Consider the following 22,112-nt stretch of genomic DNA (forward strand, 5'->3'; position numbering starts at 1 on the left):
GATTGGACGGCCGGGCCGCCGGACCGCCTCCTGATTGGGCGACGGTCGGCCGGAGGGGTGGCGCACCCGTAAACCAGCAGGTTCGGTTGCGGAGGGGGCGCACCCGTAAACCAGCGGGTTAGGTTGCGGAGGGGGCGCACCCGTAAACCAGCAGGTTAGGTAGTGGAGGGGGCGCACCCGTAAACCAGCGGGTTAGGTTGCGGAGGGGGCGCACCCGTAAACCAGCAGGTTAGGTTGCGGGAGACGGCGGTTGGGCGCCTCCGCCACCGCTCTCACTCAGGCGTAAACTTTTACACCGACATCCACCTGCCCCGTTTGGTCGGAATTCCCCCTCCATGCCCCGCTTGGTGAAGCGATCCGCGCCTCCCGTGGCCTGGGAAGATGAAGATGTTGAAGACCATCTGAGCTACAAGCTGAGGCGAGATCGGATGGAGGACGAGGGTGGCGCCGACACCGAGATGGTGGTGAACGCTGCAGCGATGGGTAGAAGCCGCCTGCTCGCCCCCTCGCCAGCTCACCTCGACTCCCGCAGCAAGAAGTGGCCGGCCCGCCTCTGCTCAATGCTCTGTTGCATCGTGCTGCTGTCCTTCGTGGCATTTCTTCTAGCAATCATGTACATCGTCTTCAAAGGTTGTTGCATCGCCTGATAACATCCACAGAAACCTGGTCTAGGACCAGAGGGCGCAGCCTCAGGATTAAAGGACGTACCTTTAGAATGGAGATGAGGAGTAATTTATTTAGTCAGATGCTGGTGAAGCTGTTGAATTTATTTTAATTCATGAATTCATGTCATTTGGGTAGTTTGAAGCAGAGATTGACTTTTGTAAAGGGATATCATGTGTAGACAGACCCTTCGGCCCAGCGATCACCCTGTACATTAATATTATTCTACACAGTAGGGACAACTTACAATGTTTACGATTAGCCTACATACATGTACGTCTCTGGAGTGTGGAAGTAAACTGGAGCACCTGGAGAAAACCTCTGACTGAAAATGTCTTTCCTCATCAGTCCTATATGGCCTGCCCCTTATTCTTAAACTGTGACCCCTGATTCTGGGCTCCCCCAACATCGGGAACATTTTTCCTGCATCTAGCCTGTCCAATCCGTTACATAGTCAAATCTGTACAGAGACTAGCTCAAAGATAGACACAAAGTGCTGGAGTAGCTCAGCGGGTAAAGAATGTTAAATAATTGTCATCTTATTGTATTCTGAATTGTGGTTACAGATTTGAGTTGGGAAAAAGAAAACCGTGAGATTGATATCAAGACTGGAATTTTGGGTAATTTCCTTTTTTAGTTAATACCACACATGACATTGTTATTGTCTGTTTGTTGCTGAACTGATATTTACTTCAAGATTTATTTCATTCAGGCCTTTGGAGTTCATTAATTTTGGCCTTGATAGCTGGGTTGTCATGCTGCAGTTTTTCATGGACGTTGACATATTTTGATTCATTTGAACCTGGGATGTTTCCACCAACACCACTATCACCTGCTCGATTTAGGTAACTCAAGTTTATAATTTTTTAATTTATGGATTTTGTATTGGAATTTTTAATGCTAACTTGCTGATTGCTTGGTAAAGCTCTGGGCCAGACTTTGGCATAATTCAAGGTGTGTATGAATTATTGTTTCATGCACAGGTTCACCACCGTTTTTTCCGGTACCCTTGGTTCCAAAACCCTTCCGTTTTGCCAGACCAACAGAAGTCATGGCATCTGAGAGGAGTCCAATGATACTGGACCCATTGCCTCTGGGGAGCCCAGTTGGCCTCTGAAGGCGACTGTGGGAATGGTTCTGCAGGCTCTGGCTGGGCCGCAGTTCCAGAGCCCTGGTCGCAGGGGGCAAATTCCCGCTGATCGGCGTGGAAGTCCTGGTGAGCCCTCACCTAGCCAAGGCACCACCATTTTTGGGGGCCTTCTGAGGTGGATTTCAAGTGCGTTATTGTAATTTTGTCCCGATTAATGGCGATGCGACACCAGTTGCTGGAAAATCAGTGGTGGACCTGTACTTAGTATTTGACCATCTGGAACGCTCCAAATCAATCTTTCCCCTTGCTCTCTTTAGGTTCCCCAAAACAATTTCTCACGTGATGCCAAATGTATTCTTGCTTCAGAGTCACTTAAAATGTAATCATATTAAGCACAAACCTTTGGCTTTTAACTTAAGGCTTGCGATGGGGTTGTAACTCATTGAATCCTTTTGAAGTATAATTATAGTATATTCCTCATTGAATTCATGGGTCAATATTGGTTTGTCCTTTTCTATCCAAAAAGAGTGATGGGGGGGGCGGGAGAGAAAAGCAGCTCCCATATCTAGTGCTCCTCAATTTATGAGGGTTAACATAAGACATGGAAAAGTAAAGTGTAGTGCTGGTTTAAACCGAAGTTAGACACAAAAGTTGGAGTAACTCAGCGGCACAGTCTGAAGAAAGGTCTCGACCCGAAACGTCACCCATTCCTTATCTCCTGAGATGCTATCTGTCCTGCTGAGTTACTCCAACTTTTTGGAAAAGTAAACCTTTGTTTAACACTGGGAACTAATTTCTGCAGAAAGTTTAAAGGACAGAAAATAAAGGCAAGACTGTAATGTGTTTAATGACAAAGGGGAAGATAGTCTGGAATCAATGAGAGAGCTGTATAATGTGGCAGTGGAAGACATGATGGTGATTTTTATGATTCTTCACAATATGAAGAAAAACTTCACATGTTGAAATTCGGTGTAGAAACTTAATAGAAACAATCGTAAGGGAGTTAATATCATGTGGATGAAGAGTATGTTATAATATTGAGATAAACAAGGGAGGAAATAGAAGAGACTGACCATAGCATTCTACTAGTCTTTGGCTGCTGGAATTATCCCAGAGAATTGGAGTTGTAGAAGTAGATTAAGGAAAGATGTGATGTTAAAGCAAGTTGTCTAGTTGAAAGGCAAACAAATGGTATTTTCGCGATGTTACAAAACTTACCTTCAGTGGCGCTGCAGTTCTGCCACTGGCCATGTGCGTGACTTTGACGCCTTTGGGGGGTGGGGGCGGGATTAAAATGATGTTTTCTCCTGCCTATCGGAGGTGGACTTCCTCGGGCTGCTGGCTGCTGAAGAAAAATCGATCCGACTTCCGTTCCCGATTTTTTTTTTTTTCTTCTTTTAATCGTGAGACAATTTAATAATTTGATTAAAATAAAAAGCGACTTTTGACGCCCTCAATGCCTACAACGTGATGGATCGCATGGACGGGACAAAACAACGGGTAAGTCGTTTATTTTATATATAAACTTGCTTCTTGGGAATGGCTTTAATCAAATTTTACTGTGCGAAAATGTGATTTGAACCCCATACGAACCGGCAGTGTTTTTCCTGCTGATATGGGGTTCAAACTCACCGCAAATGCAACGTTGCAATCGATCGCGTTCCAGAAAAACCCACTCACAAGATGCTCTTTTATTTTTGGACAATCATGTCATAAGAGCATCTAAATCGTCCATATTTTGTGCTATTGTCTACCATAGTCAATATTTTTATACTAAATATCAGTTTTAGTCCCATGTATTGTGCAAAAAAATAAAAATGTTGATTGTTTTGAGTGGATGTTTCTAGATTAATTTATGGGAATTCAACATCAAATTCCTTCCAACTGGCATATGAATTAATGACAGTGAGATTTAAAAATCATGTTATATTGTGAATTCTTGTGTGAATGGGATTAGTTTGTTATTTGGATACAGGCTATTTAAAAAATATATAATTTTCTTAAGAAATGGAATCTACAGGACGTGCTTAGTGGGAAAGTAGTGGGCAGAAAGGCATGTCATGCGTGGTTTGAAGAGCAAAAACTTGTAGTTTACAATGCCAAAATTGAAAAGTTGAGGAAAAACAAGGTGTACAGAGTTGCTTATTGGTTACAATCTGAGGAGTATGATGATGCTACTGATTATGATATGCCAATGTACCAGCTAGCAACTGCTCTTCTCCATAAAGACCTGGTCTATTGCTAGAAATTGTAATTTATTTACCTATCTGTTATGGACTTACAGCATATAACACAATAATATTAAAGTTCTGATCTTGAGAATATCACATTTTTGAATTTTCAAAGCAGTATGGGTGTTTATTACTATTTCCGTCACACAGTCAATTTTGTAATTAACTACAATTGGGTAACTAACCAATTATATGCTTTAAGTTCAGGTCATCCAAGTAAGATGTTCATATTTGTTTCAGAATGCTTCAATCTAACATAACTGAAAATTTCATTCAGTTCTCTTAATTTTTAAGAAAGCTATGGACTTTTGACAGTCCTCGATCACAGCTTTTGTGTTAAGTCAATGCAAAAGCAATAGGGAACAAGATGCTAATTACCGAGTATGAAAATGGCCATACATTTTTTTAAACTGAAGATTTGAAAGGGAATTGGGTGTCAAATTAAACTTTTTATGCTTTATCTGATGGGATAAATTGCACTTGATTTTTAAAATCTCAAAATGTTGTAATATTGCTAGGTATTGCATAGAGTGGTGAATCTCTCTGGAATTATACGCCAGTTGAGGCCTGTTCATTGGCTATATTTAAGAGGGAGTTAGTTAGATGTGACCCTTGTGGCTAAAGAGATCAGGGGGTATGGAGAGGAGGCAGGTCAGGATACTGAGTTGGATGATCAGCCATGATCATATTGAATCATGCACCTATTTTCTATGTTTCTAAAAGCCAAGATGTGGAGATGAGCCTTTTCCAAAAAACTGTTGTGCACATTTGAAGTTTTTTTTAATGTTGCAGAATAGGTAAAGCTCAACTGTTTCCCAGGAAGATTAACTATTTAAAAAATGGTGGTCGATTTGGATTTAAAGATGAAACTAGCACCAATTTCCTTCCTGCCAAATTTCTGTTGGCATTGAACATTTGGGTAAAGGGTTGGGAACAGTAGATACACAGTAAATTAATGTTTTGCTTTCGATAGAGTGATTTATAATGTGCAGAGGCAGAAATCTGATCATAGGTTGTTAGGACAGTTTCCACCACTATGGGTCTCCCTATTCAACCCAGGTGACTTTTTTAGCAAAAGGCTCTAAATATTCCTTTCAAATCACTGCATTGTTCTCTTAGCCTTTTGGAACCTCTATAATTCCTGCCACAGCTGCAGGTTTTCCTGTTTGAAATGAGAAATCTATTTTAAATTTAATAAAATATCTCAGATGGGGAAAATAAAAGAACACGGACACAAAAAGTGGAGTAACTCAGCGAGTCAGGTAGCACCTCTGGAGATAAGGAATAGGTTCATTTTCACCTATTCCTTTTTTCCAGAGATGCTGCCTGACTCGCTAAGTTACTCCAGTTTTTTGTGTCTGTCTTTTGTTTAAACCAGCATCTGCATTTCTTTCCTACTCATTGAGAATAAAAGTTTAGTTGGTTGATCAAATTGTTTACCTAACATGCAGATGCCATCCATCTGCATCTTTAGATTGCTGAGCAGAAATAATGTGAAGCCATGATTATCCTATGACCAAAGGGTTCTTAAATTTTCATTCCGTGGCACTCGTCCAGTTAGACATTTTCTGCAAGGTTCAAGATCAAAATGTTGATCATTGAACCAAGTTCAGATTGTCTTCCAAGTTGAAGGCACAGGCTGTCTTTAACAAACCATAATATAGTCGTTAGACGGCCTTCCGTAAATCATGTACATAGCCAGGAATGTAACTGAATTATGCCTTCATCTTCGTTCTGTCTAAATCCTGGAACCCAACCCAATAGCCCTGCATGGCACCTTCATCAGAAGGGCTGCAGCATTCACAAAGGCAGCTGACTTTCACTGTTTCATGGTGATTAGGGATAGGGAATAGATGCTGGGCTTTCCAGTGATGTCCATTTGGTAGGAATAAACTACAAACAATTACTAAAGTAAAATGATAAAACTTTATGGAAATGGTAAAATATATATTTTTTAAATAGATTTGTATAGTTTTCCAGACATAAAATGCTATGTTGAGTTTAAGTGTATAGCATGAGGCCACCTTTTTCTATTTAGTGTGTTGTTTACCATTATATACGTCTGCAGTATGTTATGCATCATGTAAACAAACTAATTATTTTTACTAGCATAAATCCACTAGAAAATCTTTAATAAATACCTGTGTGAGTGGAAAAAGAGAGCAGATAAAAGCAGCCACGGTAAATATGGAAAATAGGCAGTGAGAGTACGTCAAACGTATTAGGAGGACTCTAGCATGGATAAATATTGATGTTATAATGTGATAGGAAGTATGACTCTCTCCGTGTCTGTTTGTAGAAATATTTCTCAACTTGTTTGAGTGAGGCAAGAATGTATGATGAAGCCCGGGTATTCTGTGTACAATTCATCTCAATTTTTAAGACTACTTACGGGAGTATTATTAGTTGAATTCTATTTATAGCAATGTTACAAAATTTTGAGACTTTAAAAATCAAGTCTGCAATTTATCCCATCAGATAAAGCATAAAATAAGTTTAATTTGACACCTAATTCACTTTCATATTTTCAGTATTAAAAAAGGTATGGCCATTTTCATACTCTGAAATTAGCATCTTGTTCCCTATTGCTTTTCCATTGACTTAACTCAAAAGCTGCGATCGAGGACAGTCAAAAGCCCATAACGTTCTTAAAAATTAAGAGAACTGAATTACATTTTCAGTTATTATAGATTGAAGCATTCTGAAACAAATATGAAATAATTTTACTTGGGTGACCTGAAATTAAAGCATATAATTAGTTAGTTACCTAATTGTAGCTAATTACAAAATTCAATTACTAGATCTAAACATCTATCCATTTCTTAAGAAAAGGTTAACATTTTTAAATAGCCTAAGTGTCCAAATAACATTCACACAAGAATTCACAATATAACATGATTTTTAAATCTCATTGTCATGAATTTATAGGCCATGGAAGGAATTTAATATTTAATTCCCGTAAATTAATGGCCATTTTAATCATCTTGCGAGTGAGATTTTGTGGAACGCGATCGTTTGGAATGTTGCAGTTTGTGGTGAATTTAAACCCCGCAATATTTCGGCAGGAATAACACTGCCGGTTCGAATGGGGCCTAAATCACCTTTTCGCAATGTAAAATTTGGATTCAAGTAATCCTAAGAAGCAAGTTTATATGTAAAATAAACGGCTTGCCTTTATTTGTCCCTTATGGGAGATCCGTCCCGTTGACGGTGTTAGAAGTCGACTTTTATTTTACTCCTGCTATTAAATTAAATTGTCCAGCGATGTTTATAAAAAAACTTCAGAGAATGCAAGTCGGGTTGATTATTCTTCCGCGGCTTAACAGCCTGAGAAAGATTGACTCCCGACAGGCATGAGAAAACGGCATTTTAATCCCGCCCCCCTCTCAAAGGCGCCAAAGTAGCGCACACGGCCAGTGGCCGAACTGCAGCGCCGCTTAAGATAGGTTTTGTAACATACCTACTATTTAGAGGGTTGGGCTGCGTTTGGGGTATTGTGTGCATTCCAGTCGCCACCAATAGGAAGGATGTGATTAAGCTAGAGAGAGTGCAGGAAACATTCATGAATGTGTTTCCTGGACTGAGTTATTAGGATAGAATAATTAGACTACATTGGGTTTCTGCACATTTGGATGCTGAGGGGTGGCATGACAGGCATTGATAGGGTAGATAAGCAGTGACTGTTTCCAAGTGGTACCTGGATTGAGCTGTACTGTGATGAGGAGGCAGGAACACTGCCTGGTACGTCATGGGTACAGATCTCCCTGCCATCAAAGGGATTTACGGGAAGGAATCACAGCCTCAAAAAAGCAACCAGTATCATCAGAAACCCACAACACCCTGGCCTCACTCTCATTTCACTCCTGCCATTGGGAAGAAGGTGGAGGAGCTTGAAAATTGTAATGCCCAGATTCAGGAACAGTCTCTTCCCTACAACCATCAGGTTCTTAAGCACTATAAGCTCCAAACTACATAGACTGAGGGAGTGCATTGTTTTTTACTTTGAGCATATATATATTTAGAGAGACTTTAATGGTAATTTATGTTACCCAAATGTGCAACATAAGTTTCTGACGTATGAACAGAAAATCCTGAGGCAGAAGGGAGAAATTGTTCATATTTCTGGTTTGCAAACCTTTCTCAGAAGTTGAATATTTTACAGATGTAACCAATTTTAAGTGGGAACTGGTGGGAAGAGATGAATTGAAAGTAACAAAAAGGAAAGCCTATGATGGAAGGCAGAATTGACTAAATTGTTTTTTAAATGATTGTGCACTAAATTGATAATTTAAAAATAATATGTTACTAGTTCAGAGTAGTTTAAATGGGAATGGTTCAATCAAAACCAATATCGGTTATTCAAAGAAATAGAGCTTATCTAAAATTTGAACTGTTTCTGAATTGTTTTCTCTGAAACACCAGGCATTGAGGGGAGACGTGCAAAGAAGTGTATTATGAGAGGTATAGATAAGGTAGAGTCTGATCCTTCTTCCCAAAGTGGAAATGCTCAACTTGGTTCCTTGGTCTTCCAAAATATTCCAAATGGAATTTAAACTGGTGAACCCAATACTAGTGAGCATAGCTTTAAGGTGAGAGGGGAAAAGTTTAAAGGAGTTGTTGTTTTTTTAAACAAAGTGAATGTCTCGAATGAGCTACCAGAGGTGGTGGTGGAGGTAGATATAATAGACAGGTAGATGAAATTTGGTCTTGGCATTATGTTCGGCACAGACATTGTGGGTTGATTCCTGTGCAGTTCTAGCCTATGTCGCGATAAATGACGTGCATCTTAATTTCATTCGAGTTAATGTTACTGGATAAATTGAAGCAAGGTGTGTAATAACTATTATGCCACAAGGTGGTGCCTTTTCTCTGCAATAAATGAGTGATACATCCAAACAATACAGGTGAATGAACAGCTATGTTTTAGGTCTTCAGACTGATCGAGTAGAGTGGAGATAGCTGGTAGAATAAGATGAGGGGAAGAATTAGAAAAGATTATGTGCAGTCTTACACTCGTTTGTCTTTCTTTCTTGCACATGCCCAAACAAAGCATTGGTAGTCCCCAAGAAACAATTTTGAAGCATAATTTTAAAGTGCTGGATAATTGATCTCCAGCATAAAGAAATGGCCTCAAATCGCCCATAATTTTTTTTGCCAGTCAATTGCCATTAGTTGCCATGAGATCAAAATAAATGTCACTTCTTTGAAAAATCAGATTGTAATTTCCCACCTACAAAGCAGTGCTGACTATTCCTAATAGATCTCTAACTTTTTTTATACATTTCTATCTTACCCCTCAGAATCTTCTCCCAGTGATTACCTACCTAATATATTAGGCTTGCTGGTCTATAGTTCCCAGGTTTTTATTTGTAAAATTTCCTTCTTAAATGAAGGCCACCTTCCAGTCTTCTGACATCTCACCAGTGGCTAATGATTATGCATATATCTGAGCTAGAAATCCAATAATGCCTTCTCTAGCTTCTCGCAATGTTATTAGATATATCTGATTAGGCCTTAGAGATTTGTCTACCTTTATACATTTTCAGATGTTCAGCACCTCTTCAACTGCAATGCTGACTCTCCCCTGGGCATTTCACTTTTCACATTTGCCTGGTCATTTTGTCTTTCTCCACAGAAAAAAACTGGGAAGAACTATCCATTGAGGACCTTGCCCATCACCTTAACTTTCAGGCCTCTTGCATTGAAATAAATAAAATGTACCCCAACAGTCTTTCTTTGCTCCTTACTGTACTCTTCCTGCCTGTCTTGTCTACTGAACTTGCTCAGTTGATTTTCACTATCAACTTTAGCCTCTCATTTCCCTCACTACTGCTTTGGATCCCACACTACGCCCTCTATCCTTGCCAATCTAGTTTAAACCCTCACCAGCAGTTCTAGCAAATCTTCCTGCCAAGATATTGGCTCTCTCCAACTTGCATGCAATTCACCTATATTGTATAAACTAGACCAAGTGCAGACCCGTTGGGTCTGTTCCCCCAACGTGCGGTTGTGGGGGGAGGGCGGCATGCAGCGTCACACACACTAACTATCCCCCCCGCACTCACGCTAATTACCCCCCTTGATATTATATTAATAATTTGCTCATAATTTTACCCCATAAACACCCTATCTACTGACACATAGTCCCCAACTTGCAGTCACATCTAGAGAGGGGGGGGGGGGGGGGGGGGGGTTAGAGAGTGAGGGCAGAGAGAGAGACAGAGAAGAAGGGCAAGAGGGATGGGGGGTGGAGAGGAGGAGAAGAGGGAGGGGGGGGGGGAGAGGGAGAGAGAGAGAGAGAGAGAGAGAGGGGTGAGAGAGGGGGTGCTGAGAGGTGGGGAGCAGGGAGGGTAGGGGGAGGGTAGGGGGTGTGGAGGGGAGGGGGTTGGGGGGAGGGAGGGACGGGGGGGGGGGGGGGGGGGGTGCTGGAGGGGGTGAGGTGAGGGAGGGGGGGAGAGGGGGGGAGAGGGGGAGGGAGGGGAGGTAGGGAGGGGGGGGGGGGAGGAGGAGGGGGGGGGGGGGGAGAGGGGGGGGGGGGGGGGGGGGGAGAGAGACAGGGGAGAGAGGGAGAGAGGGGATAGGGAGAGAGGAGAGGGGAGAGAGAGAGGGTGCCTTTTTACTCAATCCAAACCCCCCAAACAACCATTTACAGGCAATGCTTTTTTCCTCAAACTAACCATATTTTCATTTTCAAACCACATTATGGGTACTCACAGCTGTGGAGACATTTGTTCAGTGTCATTCAGAGCTCTGATTGAGGCACACCACTTGCAGAGACTGATTGATGCACACCACTTCCTGGTTTTATAGTCCCTCCCCCTCCATACAGCTCCCTGCTAGCAGAGAGAATGGGGAATTTTGTAAAAACATTAATATCTCTGTCATATTTCATCAATGGGAAAAATCTTCTGCCACACGTGTGCTGAGGGGGGCTCTGAGCGAGGTGGCCAAAAATGACGTCCGCAGGTGGCGGCGTTCACTCGGAAATCGCAGCACTGAAGGCCAAAAGCGGTCAAGAACAGAGATTTAGTAATATATAGATAATCATTGCCCTAGAAGAGATCCCACTGGTCTAAATGTCTATTCCCCCATCCCCAGCTCTTCAGCCTCCCATGCATCTGTCCTTTCCTCTTATTTCGGCACTCACTAACGGTGAACTGCGAGTAATCCAGAAATGAGTACGCTCAAGGCCCTGCTTTTATCCTTTTGCCCGTCTCCCCATATACACTATGTAGAACGTCATCCCTTTTTTCGACATATGCAACTAATGCCAGTGTCCATGATGACCTCTGGCTGCTCATGCTCTCCCTGAAGTAAGTTCTGCTCAGGGATGTCCTAGACCCTAGCATCAGGGAGAAATCTCACCACCCTAAAGTCTCAACTGTGGTCAGTGATTCTCTTGTGTACCCCTAACTATTGAGTATCCAAACACTACTGCCCCCGTACTGTCTTCACCCTTCCCCAATGTGTTTCAGATGCAGTCCTTGTATAACGGGCCTGGCTACTGCTGCTGCTTTGCCCATCCCCTGTGACAGTATCCCAAATGGTATAATTGTCTTTTGAAGTCTCGAAAGAAGGGAAAATTATGGAAGTATTCAATTGTACGAGCAGCATCAATGCCGAGAGAAACAAATAACTTTTCATTAAAGCCTAAACTTCAGAGCTGAACTTTGAACTATATATCTAGTTGTTGCTCTGGGCAGCCAAGGACTTTATTCTTTGGAGCGTGGAACTGAGCTGCGAGCTCTTTCGAATTATTTCCAGAATCTTCTGTTTCCATTGCATATATACCCTTTTTTTTCTGTTTATCTCGATGCTTGATGGTTATGCTTGTGCATTCTCCAATTCGTCTGCTATTAGTGCTGAACATTTATACAATATTTGGGCTAGCTGTCAGCCTTTCTGTAATCTGGTGCTTTCATATGGTAAACTCTATTTAATTGGCATAACAAGTTAATTAGTTATCCAGACAGCGTTCAATGAAAAGTAAAAAGCAGGTATGGAGCTGCTGGCTAATTGTGCAAGTGATGATTTATTGTTGATACCTGTTATTTATCCCATGTGGTATCAACTGAGAAACATTCTGTGCAGTGAGCAGTTTAATGCAGATTTGCTCCAAGAACTGGCAGGCACAAAACCTTTGCCTCTTAAGTGGTAGTTTTATAAACTAGCACTGGCAAAAGGATTATTTTGTCTACATGTGTAGCATTTTAAGTACACTTTGTAGAAGTGTTGATCCAACATCTTGCACAATTAATCCTCTGAAAGCAGTGATTCAGTGCATTTAGGTGGAGATTATGCTGGCCAATTGAAGCCGCATTTGTTGATTCATAAATTAAAATATGTAAGTCTGCAGGAATATATTTGGCATGATTCCAAACTATCGTGTATCTTCAAAATTGGAATAAATCTCCAAACAGGGTAAACGTCGTACAGGAGACTGACCAGACTAGTTCTCGTCTGCAGTGATGTATGCCTTGGTTAACTCTTGTTACTGCTAAATTGAGTAAAGTGTAAGGGCACAATTCACTTTCATATCAATTTTATATGAAGATCTGTCACATGATCATACAGCATGGAAACGGGCCCTTCAGCCAATTCATCCATGCTGACCTAGATGCCCCATCTAAACTAATCCCATTTGCCTGTGTTTGGCCAATATCCCTCAACCCTTTCCTATCCATATAACTGTCTAAATATCTTTTAAATGCTATTTGTAGTACCTGCCTTAATTACCTCCTCTGGCAGCTCGTTCCATATATCCACCACCCTCTGAGTAAAAATGGTTCCTCTCTGGTTCCTCTGAGTAAAAATGGTTCCTCACCTTAAAACTATGTCATGTGGTTCTTGATTACCCCACCCGAGCAAAAGACGACATTTGCCCTTTCTTCCCCTCATGATTTTTTTTTTGTTTGTTGTGTTATCTGTTGTGTATTGTAATTACAAACCTGCGGTGCTGCTGCTGCAAGGAAGATATGTTCAATTTCAGGGCATTTGACAAAACATTCTTGACCTTATAAGGTCAATCCTTGGTCTCCTGCCGACCAAGGAATAAAGTCCTATCTTGACACCTCTCTGAGCATTTCATAAATTTGCGATTTACAAAATGTATAATGTGTTCTCGTATTCTGGTTAATCTTTCAGACATGCAATTGGTTTTAATCCGATTTGAGTAACAACATATATAGCTCAATACAGTTATAAAATGCATTGGAAACTGTAGATGGTGATTCAAGCTCTCAGTAGATATCGTTAAAGACTTTAGCTAGAAACGGGTAAATTTGTAAATTACTTCAGATAAAGGTATAATTTATTTCACAGCACCCCAAGCAGTTGTTGGGTCACACTTTCGGATAAAGATAATCATGGTTGGTCATTTCCTCCGAAATAGTGGGGTTTTTTTTAGCTTTCCCTCGAAGGTTTCTGATGCTACACCTAACTTTTCAGAATCTGCCAAGAAAGGAGAATACTGGGTGGAAAAATATTTCTGGAGCTGATTATATTAATTAATTGCCTTAAAATAAATGTGTATTTTGGACATGAAATGTTCCAAGATCTTATCTTTATACTTCAAAGATTCTAAATACATTAACCAGTCAGGCCATCCTTGCAGTATGACAAATGCATTTGTGTTGAATCAACGAACTGTCCAGCTGCATGATCCTGGCAAGATTTTACGCTATATAGCACTAGCTATGCAAAGCCGGCCTGACAATTTCAATGCATTTATTATTTGGAATCTCTGCCAATAATCCATGTATAACTTTATTGTGATGCATGAGCTTTTCTCTCTCATTTGAGAATATCCAGCTTTCATTGTATTGTTTGTTGGAATACGAAACACCAATGCACAATAAAAATTAATTGGTGATGCTCAACTAATCAGACAGCGTCTGAAATTGCTGGGAGCATTTAATAGGTCCTGTGGCATCGGTGGAGAGGAACATCACGTGCAGAACTGCACGTTAAATATTGAAGTATTGGTTTGTCATTTCCATACAGCATGGAAATAGGCCCTTCGCCCCAACGTCCATGTAGACAAAGATGCCCCATCTGCGCTCGTCCTATCTGGCCTCGTTTAGTCCATGTCCATCAACTTTATCTATCCACATACATACCTGTTCAAATGTTGTTTAAATGTGTCTTTTTAGTGTTGGTTTGTGACCTATTTTAATTTAATGATTTGGGGTTGAGAAAAGAACATAATTTGTACTTTTTAATCCTGTGTTTAGCAATTGTTCACTGTTCACATAAACAGAAATAGTGATCCTTTTTGTTTTATCTCACCTGGGACCTCTTGTGCGTTGAATGTTATACTAGTCTTAATTCCCATAAAGTTGCTTTCTAAGCCATAATGCAATTCCAGTGGGTAAAACGGATGTCAGTACCCTGTGTTTGACAATAAATATGAATTCTTTACATACAGTGACCTCCATAATGTTTGGGACAAAACCCCATTATTTATTTATTTGCCAATTGTATATTTTGTAAATAATTTGTTCATCTTAAATTAGTTTAAACTGCCCATGTTTGCTTGTTGCAACATAAATAAAGTTAACAGGAAAGTGTTAATAACTCTTGTCAGTGTAAAGTTGTGTGGCATTATTGCTGGGAAACGCCCAACGATTTTGCATTACCATTTTGAGCTGTAATGGTGCATTGGCTGGAAGTTTATCTATACCAAATTATACTATAACTCTGGCTAATCAATTGCCATAAACACTTTTCTAAAATAAATAAGCAAATTACATTTAGGTAGTTTTTTATTATGATTGTGCTGATATTTCCTTGCAAACTGAAAATTTTAAATATAGCAATCATATTCTAGTTGAATAGAAATGCAGAAATTATTGTCGCTATCTTTTTTGGCTATGGAATAAAGTAGTCAAATATTCCATCGATATTGAGCGCAATAAAACAATCTAAAAATAAATACTTCTATTGAGAAAATATTTTTCTAAGTACTGTTTTGTGGGATTGGTTTTTTGCAATCGCATCAGTGAGCTACTGATGCCAACTGCCTAAACAGTGTGTTAATGGAAAAAGCATATCATGGGGAAAACTTTAAGAAGAAACTGCAGATGCTGGAAAAATCAAAAGTAGACAAAACATGCTGGAGAAACTCAGCGGGTGAAGCAGCATCTATGGAGAAAAGGAGTAGGCGACGTTTCGAGTCAAGACCCTTCTTCAGACACTTCATGAGGAAAACTGTTTTGTTAGAAACATCTTGGATTTGTGTTTTATATTGTTTAGATTATCGTGGCTCTTGACTCTTTAATTGAACTATTGACTTGTTTCTGATTGCAAATAAATTCAATAAATCTCAGGTTGAGTGTAGAAATAGTGTCATCCTCCAGTAGACTTATTTTAATATATCTTGTCAGTTAGCAAGTCATATATAACTTGTCAGTTAGCAAGTCATAGCTATATATTTACTGCAAGTATAAAGTGTCTGTGTGTTTGCAACTTCGCTGTCTGACCAATTTCTGAAAGTGCGCTGTTTGTACTTGGATAAAATATACCACAACTCTTGTGCTGTTGTGTAGATATTTGTAATTGTTTAATTTGCTTGAAACAAGACTCCCAGTTTCTGCTTACTTCCTGCACTAATTCAGTTCTAAATTTTTTGCTCTCAAAATCTATGATTATGTAAATGTTTCCCTGGTCTGTCCCAGCTCAACGGTAGAGTGGCTGCCTTACTGGTTCGATCCTGATTACGCATGCTGTCTGTACAAAGTTTGTACATTCTCCCGTGACCTGCGTGGGTTTTCCTTGGGAGCTCTGGTTTCTCTGTGCACTAGATCTAATTTGCCAATATTCAAGACTATCTATACCTTTTAATCCTTGACACTTACATTTTTTTGGAGGATTTGACGAGCAAAGTAGATAGAGGAACAAGTGGATAAAGTATATATTTTTGATTTTTAAAAGGCATTTAATTACCAATGTAAAGTTATTACACAATTGTGGCACAGTGGAGAAACCACTGCCTGAGCACCAAAGACCCAAATCCAGTTATAACCTTGGGTGCTATCTGCGTGGAGTTTGCACATTCTCTCTGAGTGCATGTTGTCCAAGCATTGATGTTGAATTATTTTGAATTTCATTTTTTTATTTTGATTTACAACTAACCTGCAGCAAACTTGTTACATTTGTGGCATCTGTTGCAATTGTTAGTAGACTACCTTAATCTGGGAAGCATTATAACAAAACTACATGCTTTGACATAAAATGCAGGAGTTGTGATTTGAATGTTTATTGATTTTGCAGCTTTGAAATTCCCATTGATGTATAATTTGTATTTTTCTTTTTCAGGAAATTAACGGGTCATTCATTCCACATGGGCTACAATATGGCAATCCTCAATGGCATCACTACAGCGCTGGCAATAGTTTGGTGGTTCACCTGAAACCAATTTTACTTTTCCCTTCTCATTTATTGAAAATGAATACTGATCTTTATCCAGATTTGCAAGCCTTTTGCTTAATGACAGTGAGATATGAAGATACCTGTTTCTTTTTAAATTCATTTAAAGATAACATTTATGTTATCCAGTTTCTTAAAATTCCAGTTTTAGACCTGTTATTTTGACCATCTTATTCCATTATGTTGGAGTATTTAATTGCTGATTTGGTATCAGTTAATAATGTATCAAAGGCAGGTATGTGGTATTCTGTACTCTGTCCACCATGACAAAAGATAGGCAGAGTTGAACAAATTAAATGCATTACATTTTAAATTCTTATTGTAGTTGACTGGGAGAGGATATTTACATTTGGATCTATTAAGTAAAGTAAATAATGTATTGCTAAGCATGTAGAAACAAGGAACTGTAGATACAGGTTTACAAACATGAGCATTTTGATTTTTTTATTTTGTTTCTGTAATTCTAGCTGAGCTTTTCAGATTCATTCTATTTTGAAACTGCCTTGTATATTAAGTTGTCACCCTAAAATTCTTTGCAGACTTTTACATGACTTTTGACAGAAGAATATTTTTTATAGACAGTAAAGCTAGAAGTGACTATGATCATATGAAATACAAGTGGCCTAGAGAATGTATTTTTCCATTAAGTGTTCACTTGGCTACGCTGAAAAGTCGAGGTGACACAACTTTCATAATAAAATAAAATGCTTAATGTCACTGTCCCATTATCCATAAATCCCATCGATTTGGCATCAAGTGCACTGGGCAACCCATTCCTTTTTTGCTTCAAGCAACACCTGGCTTCACTGGAAAATTTATTCTACTTCATGTCTTAAAGGGAATTAAAAATGTGGTGTATTACTGGGAGTAAGCAACCTTAATTCGTCAGGGAAATCTGCCAGTCCACGCCACAAGTTTGCTGTTTTACTAATTAATAGTCTGTTTTTTCATGTTCATGGCAACTGAGCAAGCAACCTTTTTTAAACATAATATCCCTGAACTTCCATACAGCATTACCAAGGGTTATAGTTTTTTTAAACAGATACTAGATCTGGCAAGAATAATTTTGGTGCAGGAAATACAAATTTATGAAAATCTAATTCTGACTTGATGGTCACGATCATATCTTTTACTGTGCCCTGTTATAAGGAAATGTAAATATTTGCTGCTGATCTCTGTTAGTAAACTTGTGATTTCTGTATTCGTATTAATCCAAGTATAGAATTTTATAGTGGCTTTTTCATCTTGGGTTGAGATCTAATGGTATTGACATGCTATTCAGTCAAATCACTGATTCTAAAGACTACTAAAATTGGAAATCATTTATGTTTGTCAATTGATTAAGATTAAAGATTTGTAAATGGCTTTGATTGTATAGATATGGTTAAAATTTTGTCTTGTTTTTGAACTATAATATCCCATTATCTTTTGCCTTTTGTGAAAGATGGCTTCCTCTGTGTAAATTGAATAAAGTCTTCATAAAAACTGAAATGTCATGTATTTTTAAAATATCCACTCATTGTTATTTATCACCATAATCAACTAGAGTTGTTTCAGGTCCGGAGCCTCATATTTCAGGGATGATACGATTTTAAATTTGAATTAATATTTGTCACAATATAACTAGGTGGCTGTAAAAATTAATTTTAAATGTTGCACTTTCCTAAGAACTCACTAGTGTAATGTGGTGCTTATCTCTGTACCAGGCAGAATATTTTTTATGTCAGTTCTATTAATTATGAATGCAACAGACCTTTTTATAAAATTTGATATTTTGCACATCAAAAAATATTTTATGAATTTCAGAAGGAACCTCATTGCTGATTGAAGTTTGGTTGTAATGAATGTACTGCATTGCTGTGTATAATGGTTGTTTGAACTATTAAAGGTGATTTGCCGTGAAATTGTTTCCATTTAATTTCAACGGCCCTCATTTATTGTTTTGGCAGTGTTACGGTATTGGGTCAAAAGTGAACGTAGGTCAAAACAGAGTTTATTATCAGAAGTGATTTTGTTTGGCCCCAATGGTTGCCGTGAACCTCCCTTTGTTGACTTGGGTCCACTGGCATTGTCCGTAAAGCCAACAGTTTTAAACCTGGGTTTTAGGATGGACGATGATTTTAAACTAGATAAACAAATAGGCGCGATGGTTAAGTCCAGCTTCTTTCACCTAAGGAAGCTGGCAAAGGTGAAGCCCATTCTCGAGCGGCAGCATTTTGAAACAGTAATCCATGCCTTTATTACATCTAGGCTGGGTTACTGTAACGCAATCTACTCTGGAGTCGCACGAGCTTCATTGGCTCGTCTCCAGCTAGTTCAAAATGCTGCCGCTCGCCTCTTAACCGGAACTCGAAAGAGGAGCACATTACGCCAATTTTGGCCTCCCTTCACTGGCTCCCAGTGCACTTTCGAGTTAATTTTAAAATTATTTTATTTGTTTTTAAATAGTTGAATGGGCTCGCCCCGCCTCACCTCTCTGAGCTGCTCCACCCATACGCTCCTGCCCAGTGCCTCAGGTCAGCTGATCAGCTGCTCCTTGAGGTACCAAGGTCTAAGCGGAAGCTCAGAGGGGATAAAGCCTTTTCTGTTGCTGCTCCAGCACTCTGGAACACCTTGCCGTTGCACATCAGATAGGCCCCCTCACTGTCCATCTTCAAATCCACCCTAAAAACTCATTTTTATTCTCTGGCTTTCGACACTGGCTGAGACATTGCTCCTGTTTTTAGTGCTTTTAATGCCTTTTAATTTTTACTGTTTTATAGTCCTTTGTTTTACGATTTTTAACGGTTTGTAATAACTTCTTGCCCATGGGTTCTCATGTACAGCACTTTGTGGCAACTGCAGTTGTTTAAAGTGCTTTATAAATAAAGTTATTATTATTATGTGTCTTAGATAGGACAATGAATTTCTTGCTTGCTGCAGCACTACAGAGTACTGTAAGCATAAATACAGAGCAGTTCAGTGTGTCTATATAGCTGTTATAGTTCAGAGTTTGTTTGATGGTGAGTTTAATAGCCTGATGGCTGTGGGGAAGAAGCTGTTCCTGAACCTGGATGTACCAAATTTTAGGCTCATGTACCTTCTACCTGATGGCAGCGGGGAGAAGAGTGTGTGGCCAGGATGGTGTGGGTCCTTGATGATGTTGGCAGCCTTTTTGAGGCAGTGACTGCGATAGATCCCTTTGATGGTGGGGAGGTCAGAGCCGATGATAGGCTGGGCAGTGGTCACAGCTTTCTGCATTCTTTTCCGCTCAAGTTGCCGAAGCAAGCCATGATGTAACCGGTCAGCATGCTCTCTACTGTGCACTTGTAGATGTTCGAGAGAGTCCTCTTTGACATACCGTCTCTGCGTAATCTTCTCAGGAAGTAGAGGTGCTGATGTGTTTTCTTTATAATTGCATCATTGTGCTGGGACCAGGAAAGATCTTCGGAAATATGCACGCCCAGGAATTTGAAGTTCTTGACCTTTTCCACCATTTATATAAACGGGATTGTGGGTCCCTATTCTACCCCTTCCAAAGTCCACAATCAGTTCCTTGGTTTTGCTGGTGTTGAGAGCCAGGTTATTGTGCTGGCACCATTTGGTTAATCAGTCGATTTCACTTCGATATTCTGACTCGTCACCATCAGTGATTCGTCCCACAACAGTGGTGTCGTCGGCAAACTTGATGTTGGAGTTCGCACTATGTCCAGCTACACAGTCATGAGTAGTAAAGAGGTTAACCTCTGCTAATTTTCTATTATGCTCTTCCGTAGCAAAACAATGTTCTGTGTGGTGGTCAAAATGGAGAGGTTGATTATTACCCATTCTTGTGGACATGAAACAGTGTGTTATACAAGGGAGGCACAATGGTGCAGCTGGTAGAGCAGCTGCCCACAACGCTCGTGACCCTTGTTCGATCCTGACCACTGGTGCTGTCTGGAGTTTGAACGATTCTCCCTGTGACCATGTGGGTTTCCTCCGTGTGCTCCGCTTTCCTCGATCTTTCCCAGAGGCATGCAAGTTTGTAGATTAATTAGCCTCTGTAAATTGCCCCATCCCAATTGGTTGGGATGTGGAACAAACTGGATTATGGCAGCAGGGACTCTTGTGGGATTCAAGTACCTACATCGGACATTGAATTGCAAAGATGCAAAAAGGTGTGAGCCGAGTGCAGTAAATGGGATTCACATAGATGACATTAAATGTTGGCATGGTGGGCTGAAGGAACTGTTTCAGTGCTGGATGATTCCCACTCTCAAACACCTTTAGTATGGTTATCTCTGTACTAATGCGGCTCTGAAGGAAAGCCTGTTACTTTTCATCTTGCCACAGGCCAGTAAACTGAATAGAATTCTCATGTCTAACTTGAGATGGTATAATAATAATAATAAACTTTATTACGGACTCGAGGTCCAGACAAGGGGCAACAATACATTAAAAATGCATTGCATATCAAATATCATAAATACATATAAAATCTTGGTATATCACTTATAAAAACATCATCATTTATATATTTTTTAAACACAATACTTAAGTTAAAAATCCAGATTAAAAGATGATCAATGTCCTACAACGAGACAACGATACCAATGTCTCCACAGCTGGGATTCGTAGCATGTAATGTTACGTTATGTTTGTCCTTATGTTTGTCAAGGCCACAATAAGCACAATTTTAGAGTCATTTATCCTGCAAATGAATTTATACATGTGTCTTAGGATAGCTTCTAAAGTACTGACTCCTGCAGCCACAAACATATTACTGGCACTACACCATCTAGGTTGCCTTAGCAGTGTTCTCATGGCATCGTTATATGCCACCTTTAGTCTCTGCAAACTTGTCTTTCCATAGTTCGACCACAGGTGCGCAGTGTAGAGTGGCGTGCAGTATGCTCTAAATAGCGACATCTTCCCCACATCTGCACACGCACCAAATTTATGCAAGAGGATATTTGCCTGTACATACAGCATGCTTCGTTGCCTATAAATATCCTCATCATCTGTCATTTGTTCTGTAATAATATGCCCTTGATATTTTATCTTATTACAGACACTAAGATTATTGTCAGACAATTTAAAATCAGGGTATTTTAGGCATTTATCCTCTTTGGTTCTACAGATCATAACAGCACTCTTACTAGCATTATATTTAATGTCATGTTCCACACCATACACAGAACATATAGTAAGGAGCTGCTGGAGACCAGCGCTAGATGGACTAAAGACCACAAGATCATCTGCATACATAATATGGTTCACTAAAATATTACCAATCACGCACCCAGTGTTACAGGCTTTCAATTGTTTAGACAGATCATCAATATATAGATTAAAAAGGACTGGGGACAAAATTCCCCCTTGTAACACCATCGCTAACCCCAAATGGGGCTGAGACCCTATTGCCCCATTTTATTTGCATAGTCTGGTGGGCATACCAGTAGGCCAGAATTCTAACAATGTATTCAGGCACCCCTCTGACTCATTTTACCAAACAGCTTTCTGTGATTAACACGGTCAAAGGCTTTGGAAGCATCAATAAAGCACATAAGGATTGAAGAGTTTTTGCCTCTATATTTGTTTACAATCTCCTTTAGGGCATATATGCATGTCAGTGCCATGTTTAGCTTTAAAGCCAAACTGGTTATCTGTGGAGTTAACAAACTAATTTATTCTATCCAGCAGAACTCTTTCTAAAACATTTGACAATATGCTGGCTAAAG

General features: G+C 39.8%; 1 protein-coding gene across 1 annotated transcript; it reads left to right on the plus strand.

Annotated features, from left to right (window-relative positions):
- The first annotated feature begins 86 nt into the window (after positions 1 to 86).
- arl6ip6 (ADP-ribosylation factor-like 6 interacting protein 6) lies at positions 87 to 20,763 on the plus strand. Its single transcript, XM_055638078.1, has 4 exons — positions 87 to 630; positions 1,230 to 1,283; positions 1,376 to 1,508; positions 16,300 to 20,763. The coding sequence occupies exons 1-4, from the start codon at positions 336 to 338 to the stop codon at positions 16,391 to 16,393; spliced, it is 576 nt and encodes a 191-aa protein (XP_055494053.1). The 5' UTR covers positions 87 to 335; the 3' UTR covers positions 16,394 to 20,763.
- Positions 20,764 to 22,112: the final 1,349 nt, after the last annotated feature.

The sequence above is a fragment of the Leucoraja erinacea genome, chromosome 7 (assembly GCF_028641065.1).
Source record: "Leucoraja erinacea ecotype New England chromosome 7, Leri_hhj_1, whole genome shotgun sequence".
Taxonomy (NCBI): domain Eukaryota; kingdom Metazoa; phylum Chordata; class Chondrichthyes; order Rajiformes; family Rajidae; genus Leucoraja; species Leucoraja erinaceus.

Coding starts and splice junctions, on each gene's coding strand:
- arl6ip6 (XM_055638078.1), top strand. CDS start 336: ATGCCCCGCTTGGTGAAGCGATCCGCGCCTCCCGTGGCCTGGGAAGAT. Junction 1,284..1,375: donor TATCAAGACTGGAATTTTGG/GTAATTTCCTTT, acceptor TATTTCATTCAG/GCCTTTGGAGTTCATTAATT. Junction 1,509..16,299: donor CTATCACCTGCTCGATTTAG/GTAACTCAAGTT, acceptor TTTCTTTTTCAG/GAAATTAACGGGTCATTCAT.